Below are 20337 nucleotides of genomic sequence, written 5' to 3'. Positions count from 1 at the left end.
TAGGGGCAAAACAGTGTTTAGCAGGTTCCGAAAGCCTGACCTTCAAACAGCTCAGGATAACGTCTGGAATTACAGCAACGTGGCCTCTCCTCCATTTGCAAAATAAATGGAATTTGCCTTGAAACAAAGATTACTCCAAGCAATACAAACAGACGCTTCAAACAAAGAAGTCAAAAACTACAACGCAAACTTGACGTAAGTCTGGTCTTAACCTGGATCAAATGAACAAAGAGACAGCTTCCAGGGATATCACTAACACCACAATATTTAAAATTTTGACCATTTGCAGTAATAGTGCCAGCTTTAAATCCTGAAAACAGAAGATTTAATATTAGATGTTGCTTTAATTTAATGAAGCCCTTCCACACACATCCATCTCTTCTATGTATTCTTTTTATATTTTCTCCTTTCTCTCATTTCCATGACATTTTTCTATTGAGATTTAATTTAAGTTGCTCCAGGGCTCTTCTTCCAGATGAACTGCAGTCACATCCAAGATGCTGTGAAGTGAAAAGGATTTGTAAAGTGAACACAGAAAATACCAGCCTGTGGTGTTCATGCACAATTCTGGGCCTGATTTCCTGAGGAAGTCTTAGGGGAAAAAAAATGCCTTGCCCACTTACCGTAAAATCTGATTTCTTTAAAACTTTAGGACAGATTTTGTTCGTCAGTGGTTAGAATGAAAGCCTGACTACTCGATAAGCCATGGCCTGAAAAAAGTCCCCCTTCTCCATTTAAGAATAAACTTTTCTAATGACATTTTGTTCCTGTAAACATTATAGTGCAAAACCCCGCCAAGTGTTCAGAGTCAATACAATCGTAGGTTAAGATGAACTAAATCCTTATTCTGCTTCTCCACTGGAAGAGAATTCAAGTGCTGTAATGTGATGCAGAACAGTAACTCCACATAAAAACATATTAAGAAACATTAGAGTACAATTAAAGATTTTGCAATACGGCTTATTTTTTGTGGTTTGGTGGGGGAAAAGAAGAAAAGCAAACGAATTGAAGATGTCTGCTCTTGAGAAGCGGAATATTTCATACAACGGGGAGCACAGCTAACTTGTGTTGGCCTTGGTGACCCTACGTGCCTACATAAGGTAAGGAGGGATACTGAGCATGAATATACTTACACCCCTCAATTTCTCCGGAGAGCAAGGATACCAATAACGTGAAGGCAGCAGAAGTCACCCTCTATTATGCCAGCCCAGATGTAATGCTTACAGAAAACATCACCAAGGTCCCTCCGAATGGCAGCATGCAGTATCAGCTGCTCCTCCCAGCGTTGTACAACCTGCAGACACGCTGTGGGTGGGCTCTATCAAATTTTTAACAGGACTGCCCCCATCACCAAACATCTCGGTACTTCACTAGTGACTGGCCTTCACCTGGACTTGTGCTGAAGATCACCAACCTCAGAGACTGGATTTCAATCCACCCACAGGTCCTTTACACGGTGACACCGGTCCTCCAGCAGCTCTAAGACCATCTCTCCCAGCCAGCCTACATAAGAGGCCCCAGGCACCCCCTGCAGCCCAAGACCTGCTGAGCTGTACCCTCACTGTAGCTCTTTTCCAGTCCAGGCCTCTGTAACCTGCACGGATGGCTGCTCCAGCGACTGCTGGAGAACACACAGCACATCACCCTGCTGCCGAGCACACAGGTTGGTCCCAATACAGTCCCTACCCCGATCTGTGCTGCTTTATCTGTCTGCAGTGCTCTGGGAGCTGTGCTCCAGGCTGGACCCAACCAGGGGTCGTCTGGAACAAAAGCTCCAACCCTACACCTCTGATCGAGGACAGCTGACAGAGCTCAGAGCTTCTGGAAGCCAAGGTCTCCTCCAGCTGTCCTTCCCTGGCAGCTTCACACATTCAAGTTCCTCAAAGGGTTCCCACCAGTCCTTTGACAACCCACAAAGTTCCCCGAACATTCAGAAGCAGAGCCCAGAAACTGCTGCGCCCACTGCTGCTTCTGCTGTGCTCTGAACACACTTGAAGTCAGGCAGTGTTTGTATTAGGGATATCCCCATACCCTTGCTAGAACTCAGTTATTACCTCCGAGGTAGTTTACATGGCCAACCTGATGATAAAGGAAACCAAGTGAAGCCGACAAAACTAGAAGGGTGTTAACTTCTTAAGTATTTGGCCTATTTATCTGCAAACTGTTTGCACTTCTCATTAAGTTAACCGCTGTTGCTAGGTGTTCTGGAATGTGCACTTAAAGAAATTGCATACCAGTAAATGTGATTAAAAAGCTAGAAAAAAAATCCAGGATAATGATGCATTTCAATTCCACAGTTAACAGCAAAAACTACACAATACCGTAGTTGTTTTCCATGCAAAAGAGAACAATTTCAGCCAAAGAGAATACTTGAACACTTTCCACAAGACAAGAATAATTAAGAGTTCTGTTAGTAGACTGGAAGCCACTGCACTAGCAAAATGAGCAATCTCCCCACCACGTGAGCTGGAGCTACTTACCGCCTTTCAGCATCTGAAGGCTGCTGAATTAAGCCCTCCTCCCCTTTATGCTTTAAAAGCTTAGGGGCACCATTTATTTCTGGTTTAGGTTGCGTATTTTCTATGAAAGGGTCTTCCAGATAAGATCTTATGCAAGGGAAAAGGCAGTGAAAAGATGCATGCACATCAGTTCCTATAATTCCAGCTATCAAGTGATTGTTTTGATCCTGTAAGCAACAGGTCACGTACACTTGCAGTCCAAGTGAGCTAAGATGACAGTATTCTTTGAGAGGGACTTGATTTCTGTACGCAATCGTGACAAGTCATCACAAAATGTCCCATCTACTCCACATTTTTCAGCAGTGATGGAGTGCTACCTTCATCCTTTATTGCTGCTGATCGAGGTCAACATCAGTGAGCTCCATCAGACCTCAAACTTGCAGAAGCAAACGGATTGCCACGAGGAAGCCCACTGTTTCCTTCCAGTGTCTGCACAGAGGTGGCCACATTTTGGTAGCTGATTGGTATGGAGTTTCTGGCACACTCTTAAGGATTACGTCGTGTATTTCCTCCAGTAGGAATCTTATTTCCTCCTCAAGCAGTTTAAGAGATGTGAGGGATGGAATGAGAAGCCTCAAGAACCTGGATGCCTCCCTCTCCTAACCAGACAGAGGTGTACACAGCAAAATTGTTACCAGATACTCAGAGGAGGGTCACAAGTGCTACAAGCACTAAACAGATCCCACAGGGATCTGCACATTGCTGGGCAGGAGATCAGTACGAGCACAAGTTTGGGACCAGGATGTCTGAAGTCAGTGCTAGAGGGCTCCAGTATCGTCAGTGCAGAAAGATCAGACAAACCCCAGCACTTTTTTCCTTGCTCGCGGCCTCATGAGCCAGAACCACACACAGGGTGGTCTTCAGCTGAACGGAGCCAATGGCTACTCACAAGCCTCAGCAATAAATAAAAAAGGCCAGGAGACACAACAAAGATGAAAAGTAAAATCTCAGACTTGACACTGTGCAATACCATATTGAGAAGTGACCTTCTAATGTTTCCCTGGGGCTCCCAGCTGGTGCTAGTCTTGAAACCTGACAAAGAACAATATCCAACATGAGTTCTACAGACATCTTTGTATGAAAATCCTGGACGATCACAATTAATACAAGTACAGTGAGCAAGAGAGCTACAGTCCAAGATTTGCTTGTTGCACCTGAGAGTAGAGATGCTGATTACTGACTGGCTCTTCGTAACTTAAGCAAAGCCACGTCTGGAAATGCTGAGGAATTCAGCACACAAACTGGAGGACGTAGACACCAGCACCTTATCTCACCAGCATGATCAGGAGGAGCTGAAACTGCAATGGGAGCCTTGCACCCTGTCTAATATTCATCTACTGTGCACAAACATCTCTTTACTGCCACTGCAGAAATAAAATAAGAAGTTATGGCTTGAACAACAAAGCAAGCATATAGTCATACTTTTGCCAACTCCTGTAAGCCACGTGTACACAGTGCAGGAAATTCATAGTAAGGGATGTAAATTGACACTACAATTTACTGTAGTAAATTTACTACATTTACTATTTTAGTAAATTTACTGCTACTTTCAATTCCTTTGGTGTTTATCAACAGCAAAGTAAAGGATAAAAATTGTAGCAATTTCAAAGAGTTACTCTTAATTTTATAAAGACAACCTCATGCATGAAAAGAGAAGTGTTATCTAACATTGATTTTAATTCTACAAATACAGTCAATAAAGCAACTAAACCGATTTAAAACTTTGCCATGAAAAGAGAGGTTACCTCCCTCCTGTCCTGCCCACACAGCTCCACTGCCTCTTATGTGCCAATATTACAATTTATCTGCCCTCAGAGAAAACAGAGCCATGGAGCTAAACAGATTTTGCTGCAGTTCTGATTTCCTGCTTGTCTACCATGAGTCTCAGTGGGGTCCATACAAATGCAATTGCTGGCATGAGGAAAGCAGAACTCTGCTGCAAGACTGCTCTTTTCAGGGGCTGATTGGTAGAGTTTTACAACACAGATATATACAAATTGTAAGGCAAACATGAAGGGGAAAAAAAAAAAAAAGTGAAGTGGTATCTTTAGAAGGTTCCTGAAGAAGCTGATTCTTATTCACTGGTATTCTAAAACAATCAACAAGCATGAAGATGACTTGGAATTGTGGCTAACAGCGTTGCACGTGAATGAAAAATTAGGGAGGCAACAAAAGAAGTGGCCTAACTAACATAAGCCATGCAGACTTAAACACTTTCAATCACTTTAAAGAGTGAAGGTTTTGTATGCAAGCACTCAAGGACTGCATGCAAACTAAGACTTACTTCTGATTCTTTGAGGGTTGTTAAGAAAAACCTGAAGCACAGGAGCACCTATTTTGGTCTTTAAATTACCCATCTCTGTCAAGTTCCAAGTTAAAGTTAACAAGACTTTACCAGAGTAAGGGAACAGTCTTAAATAAACTCTGAGACTTCAGTTAACACGCTTTGCTTCCCATTTAAAATATCCTCACAACCCATACAGAAGATTTTGCATTTATTTAAAAGCCTGCAGTGTGGTGTGGATTACCTATGTCATTTAGTGAATGACTTGCTATCAGTAAAACAAATGGTCTTATTTCCTTGCAAAAGTAGCCTCCAAAGCAAACCTCTACGTCTAAGCATTGCAAACTGTATGACAACACCTAGGCTAAGTACTTGGATAGCTCAGTATTCAAATAAAACACTATTTTGTGGAACTATTTCATGACAAATTTACTCATACAGTCCATAAGTACAGATCTTGGTAGGGCACTATCACATTAAGCTAGGTCTCGAGATTTCTTTCAGGTGAGAAGACAGACATTGGAGAAGCCGTGCTGAAAGTACATTCTAAGGTTTTCGTTATTCAGTTCTCATTTCTACTATGAAACATATAAAATAATGTCAGTTAGAATAACACAACGAATTTTCACGCATTTTATCAGCTTTCTTGCAGTTTTTACGGTGAAGTAGTTTCAGGCTTGTTTGACATGAGTTAAATAACGATTTAAATCAGTACTGCTAGAATCTGAAATACAAGATTGAGCACATGCAGCAGAAAATTCCATAAGGCAGTCATCTGCGTGCCAAGAACAAACAAGCATGCACAACTAGTGAGCAGCACAAATACTTTTATTTACAGCAATAATGATTGTTATCTCCCACTAAATTAAAGATTCCGTGAATTCTGAGCGAGAATAACCAGAATTTGTAAACAAAGATTTTAACAGGACAAGGATTAAAACATCCTGACAGAGCAGATAAAAAACTCCTGCAAGTAAACAGATCCAGCTTATGAAACCAGCTGCTCTGCCAGCACTTGTCTGTTTCTAAGTAAACATATTTCACAAACTAAATATTTCATTCCTCGTTTTTTTCTAAAGCTACTACTAACAATCCTATTTAAAGAACTTAAGAGTTAAACTCCTGAAGAATGATAAGGCCTACAACAATTTCAGGCGCATACCACACATCTTTTTACTGATTAAAATAGAATCAATTTACTTGCATATTTTTTTCTGATATGCAAGGAAGTAAATTAGTGCCAAAAAAGCTCAGACTGTAGGAAAAGTGAGTAAGTTAGGGACCAAGTTCAGCCTGCAGATATGCATACTGATGCTGAAACGTAGGAATTTTATTGTAACCTTTAACCTTTTACAAAAACCTATGGATTTAGCCTGAAGTATCCTAAATAAGACTAGATAGTGAGTGTTATGCATAACATCACTCTAGGTGTATGTCTTCACATCAGTAGTTACACACACTTGCAAAAATTAGATACTCTACATTAAATTGCTTTCAGGCATTTGGTTGAGCACTTTACCACAAAGTTAAAAAAACACATTTTTTTTATATTATACCTGCAACTTTGTCCCGAATAAGTTTTGCAGATTCGACTTCGCCAATACTGCTAAATAGACTCCGCAACTCATCTTGCGTCATGTTCTGAGGGAGGTAGTTCACAATTAAATTTGTTCTACCAATATCATCCCTGCAATCTTCAGCCATGTGATCTTCATAACCATTAGACATTTTATAATATATCTGCAAAGAGAAAAATCACAAATAAGTTCCAGAACTTTGTTTGAATAAGCCAAACTTTCTCCACCTGAAGTAAGCTTGAATGTTTTAGAAAACTGACAACAAGCAACTGTTTCAACTGTACATATTTTTTTCACTTGTAAAACAAAACATTTTCTGTTGAAAACCCCAGAACAATTCATTCTTTCAAGTTAGCAAGCATGGCATTTTAGAAAACCACGTACCATTAAAGAGCTCAAGTCTTTTTTTTTTTTTTTAATGTAGACAGAAAGCACTGTGACAGATTTTGTACACATTCCTGCAAACAGCAAAGCACTCACAACAGTTAATAATCAGGTTCCCCATTTCAGAGCACTTGACTTGACAGAATTAAAACCGCTAACCTTAATTCCAGCTTTCTGCCCAAAACTCTTACACAGAAACGAACAGCAGCCAGACCCACTAGATGCAGTTCAGCATTTCAGCCACCGGCCGTTTGTCTTCTAGATGTTTTCTCCTTTACACACATTTTAAGACACTTATTATTAAATGGCTGTCTTTTGGTGAGCACTTAATTGCACACATGAAACAGACTCATCTGTACCGGAACATTAACTCCAGTGCATGCTGTGTATTTCATAGTTTCTATTTTTGCACCTTTTTAAAGAAAGCCTTGAAAAAACACCCTGACATCCCATCCCATGAAGACAGCCCCTGCCTTACTCAGCCATCAGCAGGGGCTGGAGGCTGAAGTTTCGGATCCACAGAACATCTACAGCTCCAACTCCCAACAGAGCCCAGCTGCTCGTTCTTCATGGCCTGCCAAAATACTAGACATTTAAAAGTGCTTTTGCAGCTGCTTTGAAAAATTCAAAATCAGGATACTTAAGCCGTATTCCTGGAGCAGAAAAAAGGTGATGCCTGGCAGATTCGGGAAGCCCGGACAGGCACGTTCATGCTGGAAGCCACTGGCACCAGGAAGCTTGGTCACCCGACGGTTCTAGACTCGGGTTCTCAGCCATTTTTTCATCCCCTCTGCCTGAGAGCGCTGCACAATTCTTGCTTCAAAACAATGTAGTTTTGGTTAACAGCTCTTAAGAACAGACAGCACATGGAATTCTAAAACTGCTCGAAACCCGTGGTGAATTCAGGGCTTCCTGATGCTCGGCTCAGCGCTCCTCTTTCAGGGCAGCCCCATTTGTGCGTTCTGCCACAGAATCCAAACATCCAGACCCACCAGCAGCACACAGACATCAAGATACACCACACAGTTGCCATAATGCTGAAGTATGAACATGCTTCCAGTCCAGACTCCGCTAATAAGGGCGATATGGATTTTACAATAAAGGCATTTAGTCCAAGTGCTCGCTACAGGAGCACCATTAGCAAAATACCAACGCCAAATTAGCAGCACTTGCTTGGCTAATAGCCTCTGCTCGCTATACTCCGTTTTCCACCTCTGAAAATTCAGATTTATACCACAGTGTTTCCAGAATGTAAGTAAATGAATGCTACACCAAGAGATCCAAGCGTTAAGCATAGCAGTTCGTTAATGTCCAAAAGAAACAGTGAGCAGCCAGCCCGATGACAAATCTAAGCACCAGGAACTCGGCAGCAGCCTCACGACTGTAGCTCCCTCCTGAAGAATTAGCGCAAATCTTCCAAGTTCAACACAAAATCTGCCGCTCACCAGAACTCACAGCGCTACTGCAGAGAAATTCATCACCACAGGCTCAAAGATGAGCTTTGTATTGACTTAACAGAGCCGCAATGTGCTCAGTTGGCCAAAAGAACCACACAAGATGCTGTACAAAAGCAACTGCTTCCTTGAGAACCCAGCTGACAAGGTCGTCTGAGGCAAGTATCCCCTCCATAGCACTCACATTACCCAAGGAACAGCCAACCCCACCTGAAAGGGACATTTTACGACATGAAGCACCGGCTCAGCGGATGCAAAAGCTCCTGGCCCGTCCTGGTGCAGTGAGTCAGCAAGCCTCGCAGCACCACGTGTCAGTGCCGGCCGTGTTTGCCAACTTAGTTAGGTATTAAGCTGGGCTAGAAGCGCTCATATGAACGCACACGCTTCTCAGGTAAGGTGACTTAACGCTGCCACACAGCCATGGATTTATTAGTGGCTCGCAGATTGCAGTGAAGCTCCAGCCCCTGCTCGCTAAGGGCCTGAGCAGCCACGACGCGCTGTTTTGTTTCACGCATCGTGGCCTGCTGAAGTTCAACCACGTCCAGCACCCACACTGCTGATGTCAGATCGATGGAGAATCATGGAGAATCAGAAAGAGGCAAAAAATCCCAAATTCAGATTGGGAATACTGCCTTTAGGTAGGGATTCCCAGTCCCTTCTCCAATAGCTGTTAAGTCATGTCTGGCATTTATTTCATGCTTTCTTTTTATCAAAGTCAGGCTATTTAATGGGGGAAAAAACAGAGTGCACCGTTTTTAGAATAAACCGCTATTAAAGTTATGTTAATTTGAGATTTAGCACAGTATACGCTGAAATTGAGTCCCTGCTTTTTCGCAGTACAGTTTGAAACAACCTGACAGCCGGCAGCTCGGAAACTCGCCGCCCACCCCGCTGATCAGCCTTCTGCCCCCAGGGCTGTGTGAGCAAGGGCAGCCCCTCTGCCCACAGCACGACCCAGCCCTATCACTAAAGCTGTGGAAAACTGCACCAGGAGGGAAGCATTTCTGCTGTGTCAGCAATTTTAATCTGCTTTCCTCACAAGACAAGCAGCAGAGCTAATGCCAGAGGATAGGAGAGCAGGAGGAGAGCTGTAAAGCTAAAGGCAGGGGAAGAGCCTCCCCCCTTCCGATGATTTCTAGCCGTCCGGTTGTCTCAGCTGTACTGTGAAATTATATCATTACATACAGGTTCCCTTCCTGCTCTGCCAGAACTGCCTGAGCACAAGCCCCAAAACCAGTTTCCTATTCTGCTAAATGACACTCAAACACCTGACCCTTCTTCGCCCAACACAGGAGCTATAAAACCACATGACTTCAGTGCTTTCAAAATTGTTGTAATGGGAGGCAACTTTGTTTGCCTTCGTCCTGCCCGAAATTCAAGCCCTAGGCACACAACACACCAACAGGTTGAATATGAAAGCGAAACACTACAGGTAAGAGTATTTAATAAGTAAAGAAGCAGAGATGAGATTTTTCTAGCTTTGAGTATGAACGTTCAGCGTTTCCTTCACACCCCACCAAATCTGCCCGAGATACAACAAATCCTTCCTGCTGCCAAGATTCTCCTCCCGACAAGTTTACGAAGTTGCTGCATTTGGAAATCATTAAAATACATAGCAACTTAAATCTACCTTCCTTTTCCTCCCAGGTACCTGCTGCCTACAGCAGGAGGCACCCCAGTCAGATACCGAGCAGAGGGAACTCCCCAGCACACCACAGTAGCAAGCTACCAGGCTCTGGCATTGAGCATAACTCACAGGAGTTTGGCAACTGGCTATCAACTTTAAATCATTTTACCACTGCCTCTAACCTCACTGCCTGCAATCCTTAGCAGCTACGTGCCCTGTGATAAACACGGCGTACCCAGAGCATTGTCGATTCAGAAGCAGTAAGGCCTGGGAAGGAAGCCTTCCATCTGCTGCTCCTCAGACATCAGGAAAAAAAACTTCCGGGAAGCCCTTGCATAAAGGCCTGGCAAATGTTTTTGTGGGATACCAAGAACAAAATATGCAGAAGTGATAGCGGCATAGTAGAGAGGAAAAGGAGCAGAGGGCTGATGAGATGCTCCTTTCTTCCTAACCTCTCACCAAATACCTCCTGGCCATCCTGGAAGCCAGCTGGAAATTGCTCCCTGCACTGGCGGTGAACAGATCTCATGTCAGTGTGAATACAAACAGCCCCTGAAGAATTATTTACCTTTGCATACTGAAAAGAATTCCCAAAAAGCCATATAAAATGGTCGGTGTGGAGGAAGTGAGAAATGCTACGTCAGAAATCAAGTTTTTAATTCCGCTCCCACTGAAGAAGAAATTTTTCTTTGTTTCTTCTCACATTGAGAAAAGAAACACAGGCAACCTCCCAACGTTCCTTATTCAAAGCAAGAACAATCAAGTAATGTCAACAGAGATGTAAGATTAGAACCAGGCCCAGAGCCCAACCTCAGCCTGTAACCATTACCTGATGGTTGTCAGTCCTTGTTGACACAAGCCAGAAGCGTGAACGCGCTTACGCTCTCAGCTGTGGGACGGGGAAGGAAAGAAGGCTTACCTCAGGAAGGATCTTCAGGCTTACCAGTTCCCCCTGGGAAGGCTACCTGTGGTGAGACTGCCAAGGCACCCAGCAGCCTTCCCTAAAAACACCTTCAGTTCCATGCCCCCCCCCAAAAGGAAACTGTAAGACTAAGTTCCACCGTAATGGAGTTCCTAAATTTATTTATTTAATTAAAATCTGTGTAAAATAACGCAGCCTTATAAATGCTTGTTTTCCCTCAAATTTAGGAGGTCAAGGTTGCAACAGGAGCCATATGCACCATGTCTTAATCTTCCTTTAATTTTGGATGTGCTCAAATTCACATAGCCCAGCACTTTATTATCTGCTTCAAAGACTGCTCATTCATCCACAGCCAGGTCTGCCTTCTCATGACCAGACTGAAAAGCTCTCCAGCATATTCTTTTTTTTTTTTTTTTCCTGGAAACATTGCAATGACCCTGACGATCACCTTCTCAAAGGTGCAGAAGATCCCAGAAGGTTTAAAAGAAAAGTGACACAAATAGCTCTGGCAACAGACCAAGAGCAGCTTTTTCCAAATGGAACTCGGTGTCTGCATCGCAAATCCTGTGATTCAGAGCTATTAAGTCTTTCACTGCAAGATGTTTGCTAAGAAGGCAGTCCTACAAGGAAGGCCTACGTAGGAATATTCTCAAGATGCCTGATCCTGAAGATGCACAGTTGAGAGGCTCGCTGTACCTTCCCCTTGTCTATGGGTCTGGCAAAGGCGTTCAACGATCACTGGGCTCACAAACCTGAATGCAGACACCTCAACAGATTACAGATGATAACGTGAATGTTATTAGGTACTGCAGAACATCGGAAGACCTAAAATTCTCCCCTGAGCAATGAGTTCTGTGCTCCTTCACGCCAGCAGCTGGCACTTTCATTAAATCCAGGCAGCAAGCCTTATCACTCCAGCAACCGAGCAATTCTCACTCCCACAACGTAGCTCTCCAGAAAGCGAAGGCTGTGCAGCACTGCAGGTGCACAGGTGAGAGCTAACAGCAGCGGTGCTGAACCCAAGGTCAGAGCTCTTTGAACAAACTCGTCTCTGATATCAGAAGCACGAAGGCTACACCAGGATCTGCCAAAGGGAGCCAGGCAAACGCAGTACAGTACCGGGGCACAGGGTTCATGGCACCTTCCCTAGGTAACTGGGAATGGATCCCATTAGGCACAGCAGTTCCCAAAACACATCTGAAAGACACTCAGATCCAAGGGTGCTGACACAGGTCCCTGACCCAACACCTCAGCCCAGCAGGTACAGTGCAGCAGAGAAGTCAAGCCCCTTGCTGGGGTTAACACTGGTGCCTGCACCGAGACGAACGGTGCTGGCAGAGGTCTGATGGTCGGCTGTCTTGAGAGCTCAGACTTCAGTCTCAAGGGTTTATTCTTAAATATACTGATTGACTTCAAGGATCTTGAATGGGTGCTTCAAGGAGAACTTTAGGGCTATACAAAGAGACTTCCCCATGCTTCTTCAGCTCATGGATGGTATTTGTTGCCTTACCTTCCCCCTGTAAGCCATGGGTGACTCAGATGCAGATAAACTCAGCTATCTGGCTAGACACTGCTCTACCACTCAATTTTGAAGCCACTGAACTGTCTTCCTTGGAGATCGCACCCGAAATAGAACAAAAAGGACACTACTATGTCAGTGAAAGTGCCAAACAAATCCAATAGAAAAACTCCACCAGGCCTACATGCCTCCAGAAAAAAAAAAAAAAAAAGTTTTCTATGCTCCACAGCCAGAATACCTCTCCCCATTTCTTGATCTAGATCCTTTGGTTTTATGAATACCAAAGATTCTTTACCCGCAATCTCCAAGAAACCCTTTTCTACTCTCTACACAAATTCCTCTCCTATCCCCAAGAGCTCTCCACACTGCACCCCACATGGACACCTGAGCGCGTCAGCAGCAGCACAGCGCCAGGCCAGCGCCGTTCCACCTGCCTGGTGTTCACACACTATTACTCCAAACAGCTGAGGACTTCAGCCTTGACTCAACACCAAAAGCCAAGGCCCAAGCTTCTCTCTTCAATTCAAGAAGAAAACGTGGGGAAAAAGCTTCAATTTAACCTGGTAACTAAACACAAAAGATTACCCCAGTACGTGCGTGTACAATACAGGTCACGCTCCAAAATCTCTCTTAAGTCTTTTATCAGATTATTTTAATATACTTGCAAAGACAGGTGATGAATTTTCTTACAAATAAATTCATTTAGATATGGAGTAGAGCACCCACATTTGAGAGATGCCCAATGTCGTTACCCAAACAAGCCCACGGCCAGGAAGGAGGAACGTGGACGTCACATCTTGCCTGCAGTGCTCCGGCCGACTGGCAGCTACCGCATTTCCTGAGCACGAGTCCTGCACTTCCTTGGAACTGCCATTTTCCTGAACCTCAAGGCACAGCGTTTGAGAGCACATGAGAACTCAAAAGCAGAAAGCGAGGTGTCCGTCCTTCCCACAAACCGTGCTGTTACCCTATTTCTCTTTCTTGTCCACGGTGCTCCCCACTGCGTAGCTGTCTCTGAATTCCTCTCCCTCATGGCTAATGCTTCAAACTGGCAAACAGGACAAATTTAAATTTTGTTTTCAGTTTGAATTACTCGGCATTTGTACTTCATTTCTCTTCTCCCCAGAAGAAAACCCACACAGCCTACTGAGATATGCTAGCACAGCTCACTTTTTTTTTTTTTTTAAAAAGAAAGTTTGCCTTTTAACCTATCCAGGAAGGTTCTTTTACACCGAAACTCTGAGTGTTAAGCCACATAAATTGAACTTGTCGGGGTATCTTCCTTTTGTTCCTTTCACACTAACATGTAAGCTCTTTTTGTTAATCTGGCAATTGAACTGCGTCGGCTTGCCAGTCCTGCAGACTCCTCACTGTTAATAGATCTCTTTTACTGATTTCTCACCCCCTTCACGATCTTGGAATGAAGACACTTCCTCCCCCCTCTTAGCTTGACTGTTTTTAAAATTCCAACATTTTTCTCAGTTCTGACAAAATATTCTCTCTACACAAGCTGAAGTGGCTATTACCAAAATCTATTACTGCATTTCAACAGATTTCATTTCCATTTGCTCTATCAATGGTTTCTAGTACAACAGATTTTAAGCTCTTTTTTGCAAGTTTGGACATACACTTATATTATTACAAGTGTATTACTAGGTAACAAATTCCAACTATCGTAATTTAAATATTAAAAAAATAGTTCTGCATATTCTTTGACAATCAGATTTGCCTAAAAAAAAACTTTTAAGTTTTTTTATTCATGTCCATACACTGACTGTTAAATGTTTTTGGCAGTGCTTTGAGTGACATCCAGAGACGTACGCATTTGAGGACAAAAAATAAGCTGCATTCTTCTGAGGAGTGACCTCATTTTGCCACCAATCTGATGAACTAACTCAATTCACAGGAGTAAAATTAATCATAGTTAGGATGCTGTCAGAAATCAGATAAGGACTGGCCATAATTACCACTCTCTGCTGCTTTAACATGAAAGGGAGGACTGGGGCCTCCCGACATCATCTCTGCTTGATATGTACAAACAAGGGCCAGTTGGAAATTGTGCAGCTCAGATATGAAACAACTGCAGCTCGATCTGAGAGTTCCCCGTCTTTCAAGGTTAACAGTAAGCCTTGCCAGAGAGAGCAGGCTCAGAGCTCTGCTCAGGGCTTCACGTCAACACCTTCCGCGGCTGTTGTGTCACTGGGACAGAGATGCTGACAGTCAACATAACGGAGTTCTTCAGCAGGGAAGACTCAGCTGGACAACTTTTTCTTGCTGAGATGATCTTACCTGTTTACTACAAACATAGGAAAAAATAAAAATATGCTGCCATCTTCCTTGTTACAGATGCTGCCAGGTTGTTTGACTGTCCAAAAACCATCTAGAGACAAGAACTGTGCTGGAGAGAAAACATTCATGAACAACTCCTTCCCTATGCACAGGACATTTGCAGTAGGTGAGGGGAGGACATAAAAACTACAGATTCCAGACACATTTTGAGAACAGCTGTCCCCCACACTGATCCATCCTTGGATTAGCAGCTGGTACTTTCACTTTGATGGGATAGGATGGCAAATGAAGTACCAAGAGGAGGAGATGGCACCCTGCTGGCTCACCAGCACAACACAAGCAGCTGGAAATCCATCTCTGAAGGCTTGATGAGACACCAGAACTCGCTGCTGCACTCCTACAAGGCAGCAATGGAAGCAGTGGGCGAGAGGAACATTGTAATTTATACTTACTATGCCACTGCTACTAACACGGAAAAACAAACAAAAAAAGCAAAAATCACATACACAAAGAATGTCTGCCTTCTAAGCATAGTTTATTTCCACCCTACGCCCCAAAAAAACAACCAAAAGAAGCTTACAGTCTATTTTTGCACACATCACCTACATAAAACAATGTTGTATAATCACATGGATCATTTAGGCCAGCAGTTTGAAGCTTGCAGGTGCCTAGATCACAGAGCCGCACATCAAAAAGTAGAAGTGCCCTTACCCATTCTAAGCAGAAGGCAGAATTTAACACCTCTCCTATGCTGGGACTACATCACTCTTCCTAAACGTTTACATCGATGGGAATCTCCCACAGCTGCCTTCCGTGCTTTAGAGAAAGTACTTAGAAGCACAAAAAGAGCAGCTCCTCTGAGCATCTCTTTCTCAAGTCTGTAAATACAGCAGGCTTGAGTTTTCTGCAACTGAATCTGCCATCCTTACAGGTGGCTGATCCACAAGACACATACTCTGTGCAACATCTAATAATGTTTTACTGTTAGTTTTTTTTTTTTTTTTTTTTGTCGTTGTTGTTTTACAATTTAACATTTTACTGTTCACAGAGTGCTCGTAACAAATAAGAAGCGTGGCAGAGACCAGTGCTTCAGGAAAGAAAACAGGCAAGCGTAACAGCTTATAAAAAAAATGGATTCGGAAAACATAATGATATGCCCCGATGGGTCAAGACAAGGAGTTTTTCCAGGGGGAAAAAGTGTCAGAACATGCACGAACCAGCAAAGAGAAAAAGTACTTGAATTAAGGGCTCCGATCCCATTTCATGGTAAGCTAATGTCAGCACCGAACACTGGCTGCAGTCAACAGAAGTGATTAAAGCTCAGAAAGATGCCCCACACAACATTTGCACTTCCCTTTAGCCTGCTCAGTACTAGCACTGCTCCCACAAACCTGGCACTGCCTAAGACAGCTCACATAGCAAAGCCACATATAACCACCTTTATCTGGTGCTGCAGAACCACTCACGCCAGGGCTGAATAAGTTAAGGCCGTAAACTCACTAAGCAATATATTTAACCCCAGTATCAGCTTAAGACTTCCTGCTCTTATTCCAACCGAACCAAGTGCTGAGCCTGCTGCTGGGGCAGGTCAGAGTTCTGTACGTCAGGAGCATCGAACACTACGGATCATCAAACCACAGACTCATCCACATCATTGTACAAATAAATACAGTTATACTGCTTCAGAACAGAAACTAGGCCGGTCACAGAGCAATGGATCATGCTGCAGACTCAAGCTCAGGAACCTAGACTTTATCACGCAAAACAGATGTACCCCCGGAGATACTGGGAATCTAAGGAAGCACATCGATCACATGAGCTTGATAAAGTCTTTGGAACAGATGCAGGGCCCCAGTTTTACAGAGAGATACATGAGCCTGTGAACTGTTCACAAAGACCTGGAAAGGCAAGTGCTTAAAAACATGAGTACACGGGAACAGTCCTTGAACTCGAAAAGGTAAGAGCAGAGCAATACGAGCAGTCAATATCCACTTTCATGGCATACCAGGAAAAAGGAACAGAAACGCAGAGACCCTGAGAAGTAACCGGTTATGCCAAGAAAACCAACCACAATTTGTAATCGCGACGAATCTCCACCTTCCCCACTTCTTCCCACCTTTGTTGTTCCACAGCTGCCCCATCGCGCGGGCTACAAGAGCCAAGCAGCCGCGCTCTGTGCCACCAGCTCCGCTTCCTTCCTCAGCACGCCTCGGCCCAAGGCCCCTGCCTGGCTCCCGGCAGTGCCCCCCCGCTCCCCAGCGCTTCGTACCGCGTCCCCCAGCACCCCCTGCCCCACGAACCGCTCCCCCGGGGCCGCCCCTTCCCCCTTTCCCCGGGGCCTCCCCTCCGCCCGTTCCTCCCCCGCCGCGCTCCTGCCTCTTCCCAGCGCCGCAGCGCGGGGCAGCCTCCCCCGGCGCTAACAATAGCGGGCCGCTGCTCCGGCCCCGACTTCTTCCGGCCCCGAGAGCTCCCCGCGGCCTCCCCCAGCGGCACGGCGCCGAGAGCCGCCCCCCGGGAACCCCCCCCGCTCGGCGGGGCCGCGCCGCTCGCGGCCGAGGTGGGAGACGGAACCCCCTGAGGGGAGGTTGTGTGTGGGGGGGGGGGCTCAGCCCAGCCCAGCCGCAGCCCCGGGGCCGGCTCCCCCCGCGGCGGCCCCGCGGCCCTCCCGCTCCTCCCCCGCCGGCCGCAGCCCCGCGCCCCCCCGCGGCCGGGCCCCTCCCTGCCTCCCGCAGGCCTCAGCTCTCCCCCTGCAGGCCCAGGCCTCGCCGCCGCGGCCTTCTCCTCCCCGCCGCCCCGCGCCCTCTCCCGACCGGGCCCGGCCCGCTCCGTTCTCTCCGCCGAACCCCCCCCCGGGAACCCCGCGGCCGCTGCCCCGCGGCCGAGCCCGGCCTCACCTGCGGGGCTCGGCAGGGCCGTGCAGCGGCGGGGTAACGGCTCCGCAGCGCGCACAACGAGAGCCGCTCGCAGCGCCGCCGGCCACGCCCCCCTGCGAGCCGCCAAGTCCCGCCCGCCGAGCCCCGTTGGCTGCCTGGCGCACGTGCCCCGCCTCTCATTGGCTCGTTGGGACGTCCGTCAAGAGCTCGGCCGGGGGCGGCCGCTCGCGGCGGGCTATGGCGGGGGGGGGGGGCGCTACGCGTGAGGCGGCCGCGGCCTGCGGCGGGGAGCGGGGCCTGGGGCCCGGCCGGCTGTGGCGGGGGGTGCGGGCCGGTGGGCACCCGGGGGCTCCCCTTCGAACCGGTTCCGGGGTTGGGGGGGTTCCAGGAAGCCTCCTTGGGCGGTGGGCAGGGGGCTCGGCCCGCTCCGATTGGAGCCTGAGGGGAGCGGCCGGGCGGTGGGGCCGCGGGAAGGCGGCGGGGCCCCGCGGGGATGGCTCCGGAAAGGGCCGGGAGCGGAGCTGGGCCGCGGCCTGCTGGGCTGGGGCCTTCGGAGGCAGAGCAGGGAGCCAGGGGCAGAAAATGGGCCTAGGAGCTGAAATGGGCCTAGGAGCAGCGAGGGGGGCTTGTCCCCGCTGTGGTCTGGGGACGAGGCCATCCGCACTGCTCATGTCCACGGGGAAGCGCAAGGGCTTGAGTAGAAGCTCCAGCAGGACAGCCCCAGGCGCTGTGGTGCTTGTGGTCAGCTGAAGGCTTCCGCCGCACGGACGTGGGGAGCCAGCTGTAGCGCAGACACATGGGAGAGCCTCGCTGAGCAGGAGCACAAAGGAGCGTTTGTGAGCAGCTCGGATGTGAGCTGTTCCTGTGCAAGTGAAATGCTAGTGATGATCTGCAGCAGGAGCTATGATGGTCAGCTCTTTCCCATGCTCTTAAGTCCTGCAGTGGCCGTAGGGGCCCCACTTGTCACATATTTTCCATCCATCCACTGCCAGCGTATTTTTGATAGGAAAGGGCATCCCTTTCTATCTACCCTTTTCTACTGTGCTGGAGTCTGTAAGTGTAAAATTTGACCATTCTGCGGGAAACAAATGTCTTTTGTCAGTAACACAGCATTGTGCAATAAGATCCATAGTACAAAGCAGTATATTTTGTGTGTGACATACTTGTAAGCTTGCAAGACTTAGTAAATCCTGTATACATGTCAAGATACTTGGCTTTGGCCAAAAAAAAATTCAAAAAGTAACATCAGAACATTGCTACATTAAAATAGGTGATGTTATTTGCCATTCATAGACAACTCATAATTTGAGCTTTATTTAGTTGAGTAGTATAACTAAAAAACATGTTAATGAGCCTTTTCCAGTGTAAGAGCAATAATATCCACCTGGAGGACAGAAACTTGCAATATAGCAGCAAAGCCTGAGTAGAAAAGTAATAATTACACTGGGACACATGGAAATTTACATAATAAAAAGGCAAATATCTTTCCTCCACCTACCTTCACTTGGCCTCTGCAAGGCCCCTTATAGTAAATTCCCAACAGTGTTGTACTGATGGTATCTGTTTTATCTGCCCAGAAATCCATTTCAGATTGGATTTCACTTTCAAGTGGTCTTGTTATATTGGCCTCTATATATAGGCTCCTCATCTTCCATACAGTATGACCTGAACAGCACGGTATCAAACAGAAGGTAACACTCAGCATCAAGAGTCCATCAAGGAGGTTAGTGACTAAATGATGTTAGAGACGTTGCCATTTTCTTTTTTTTTTTTTTTCTTTTTTGTAGCTTTCAGTGCCGGATGGGGAATCCTCACATGTAAACTCCAAGCCTGACAGGTCTGGAAATATCCTTCAAGGCCCCATAAAACATTAAAGATGTTTGTACATCTGTTATTTGCTCATGCTGCTATGTATGCCAGCCACAATATCTCAATTTTGTCATTCACATCAACGGCAGCTTTCAGTTACTGCAAATTATATATTTTTTCTTCTATCACACAGGTTTTAATTAAGCAAACTCATTCTTGGGCCTAAGATGGATCTCAGATCTCTAAAAAATAGGGCCATGGACACAAGACGTTGCTGCACAGAGCTTTGATGCCTCTATTTCACAACAGCACATTTCAATCTCATCATTTGATTTATCAATATAAACATTTTGTTATTAAAACTGTGATGACAATTAGAAGGTGTTATCCCACTAAACTGTAAGCCAGTTTTAAAGGAATTATCTCATTTTACTGAAATATATTAATTTCCATTGCAGTGTTTCAACTCATGTGAAAACACATCAGTCAGAAGCAGAAGGCTTCATGTTAATTTAGAATTTTAGAAATGTGAAGCTAGGTGTCCTGGTGAAATCATCTTATGATGATACAACATAAGTGACAGCAGGCTCTTCACAGGTATGTTGAGTCATGCTGCTTGTTGATGTATGAAACTTGAAAAAAGTTCAATGCAAATGGTAATACTGGAAGCCATTTGTCAATACGTTTCTTAAATATGGCAGGAAAATGATCAGTGCAAAGTGAGTTATTGAATTGGCTGCCAAAAGGACAAATGATTATTATAACTGGCCATATTATAACCTGCTAGAAACTTCAGTTTATGGAAGGAGAAAGATAGTTGCAGAGCCATCTGACAATGTGAATGTATTATGGAAGGTAAGAATGCTTAACAGGTGGGAGCAGCAGGCCAACTGAACTCAAGTATGCTCTCCTAATTTAAAACCAGTGATCAGCAGCCATACACGGAAGATGTCTGAGAAGCAGCAGCTGTCCTGGCACACTCTTTCAGCTGCCAGCATTGTAAGGACTTCATGACATTGTGACCTTGTGCTCATGAGAGCCCATCTGGAGCACTGTGTCCAGCTCTGGAGCCCCAGCCCA

At 45.7% G+C, this 20337-nt stretch overlaps 1 protein-coding gene and 1 long non-coding RNA gene across 3 annotated transcripts in view; one reads left to right on the top strand and one right to left on the bottom strand.

Annotated features, from left to right (window-relative positions):
• Positions 1–17557, bottom strand: part of ELAVL1 (ELAV like RNA binding protein 1) — a 40683-nt gene extending 23126 nt beyond the window's left edge. The window contains exons 1-2 of one of the 2 annotated variants that reach the window (XM_082780186.1): positions 17470–17557; positions 6360–6543 (exon numbers count right to left, since the gene is read on the bottom strand). In XM_082780186.1, the coding sequence (XP_082636312.1) occupies positions 6360–6531 (172 nt within the window). In that variant the 5' untranslated portion in view covers positions 6532–6543; positions 17470–17557. Of the gene's footprint in view, positions 1–6359; positions 6544–16951; positions 17024–17469 lie in introns of those variants that run through there. The other variant, XM_082780187.1, reaches the window with a different exon arrangement.
• Positions 7246–20337, top strand: part of LOC309888021 — a 29190-nt gene continuing 16098 nt past the window's right edge. The window contains exon 1 of the long non-coding RNA XR_014319123.1: positions 7246–16532. This is a non-coding gene — a long non-coding RNA (uncharacterized lncRNA). The remainder of the gene's footprint in view (positions 16533–20337) is intronic.

The sequence above is a fragment of the Aythya marila genome, assembly GCF_965140915.1.
Source record: "Aythya marila genome assembly, chromosome: 27".
Classification (NCBI taxonomy): domain Eukaryota; kingdom Metazoa; phylum Chordata; class Aves; order Anseriformes; family Anatidae; genus Aythya; species Aythya marila.
This window is presented reverse-complemented; position numbering and strand designations above follow the sequence as displayed.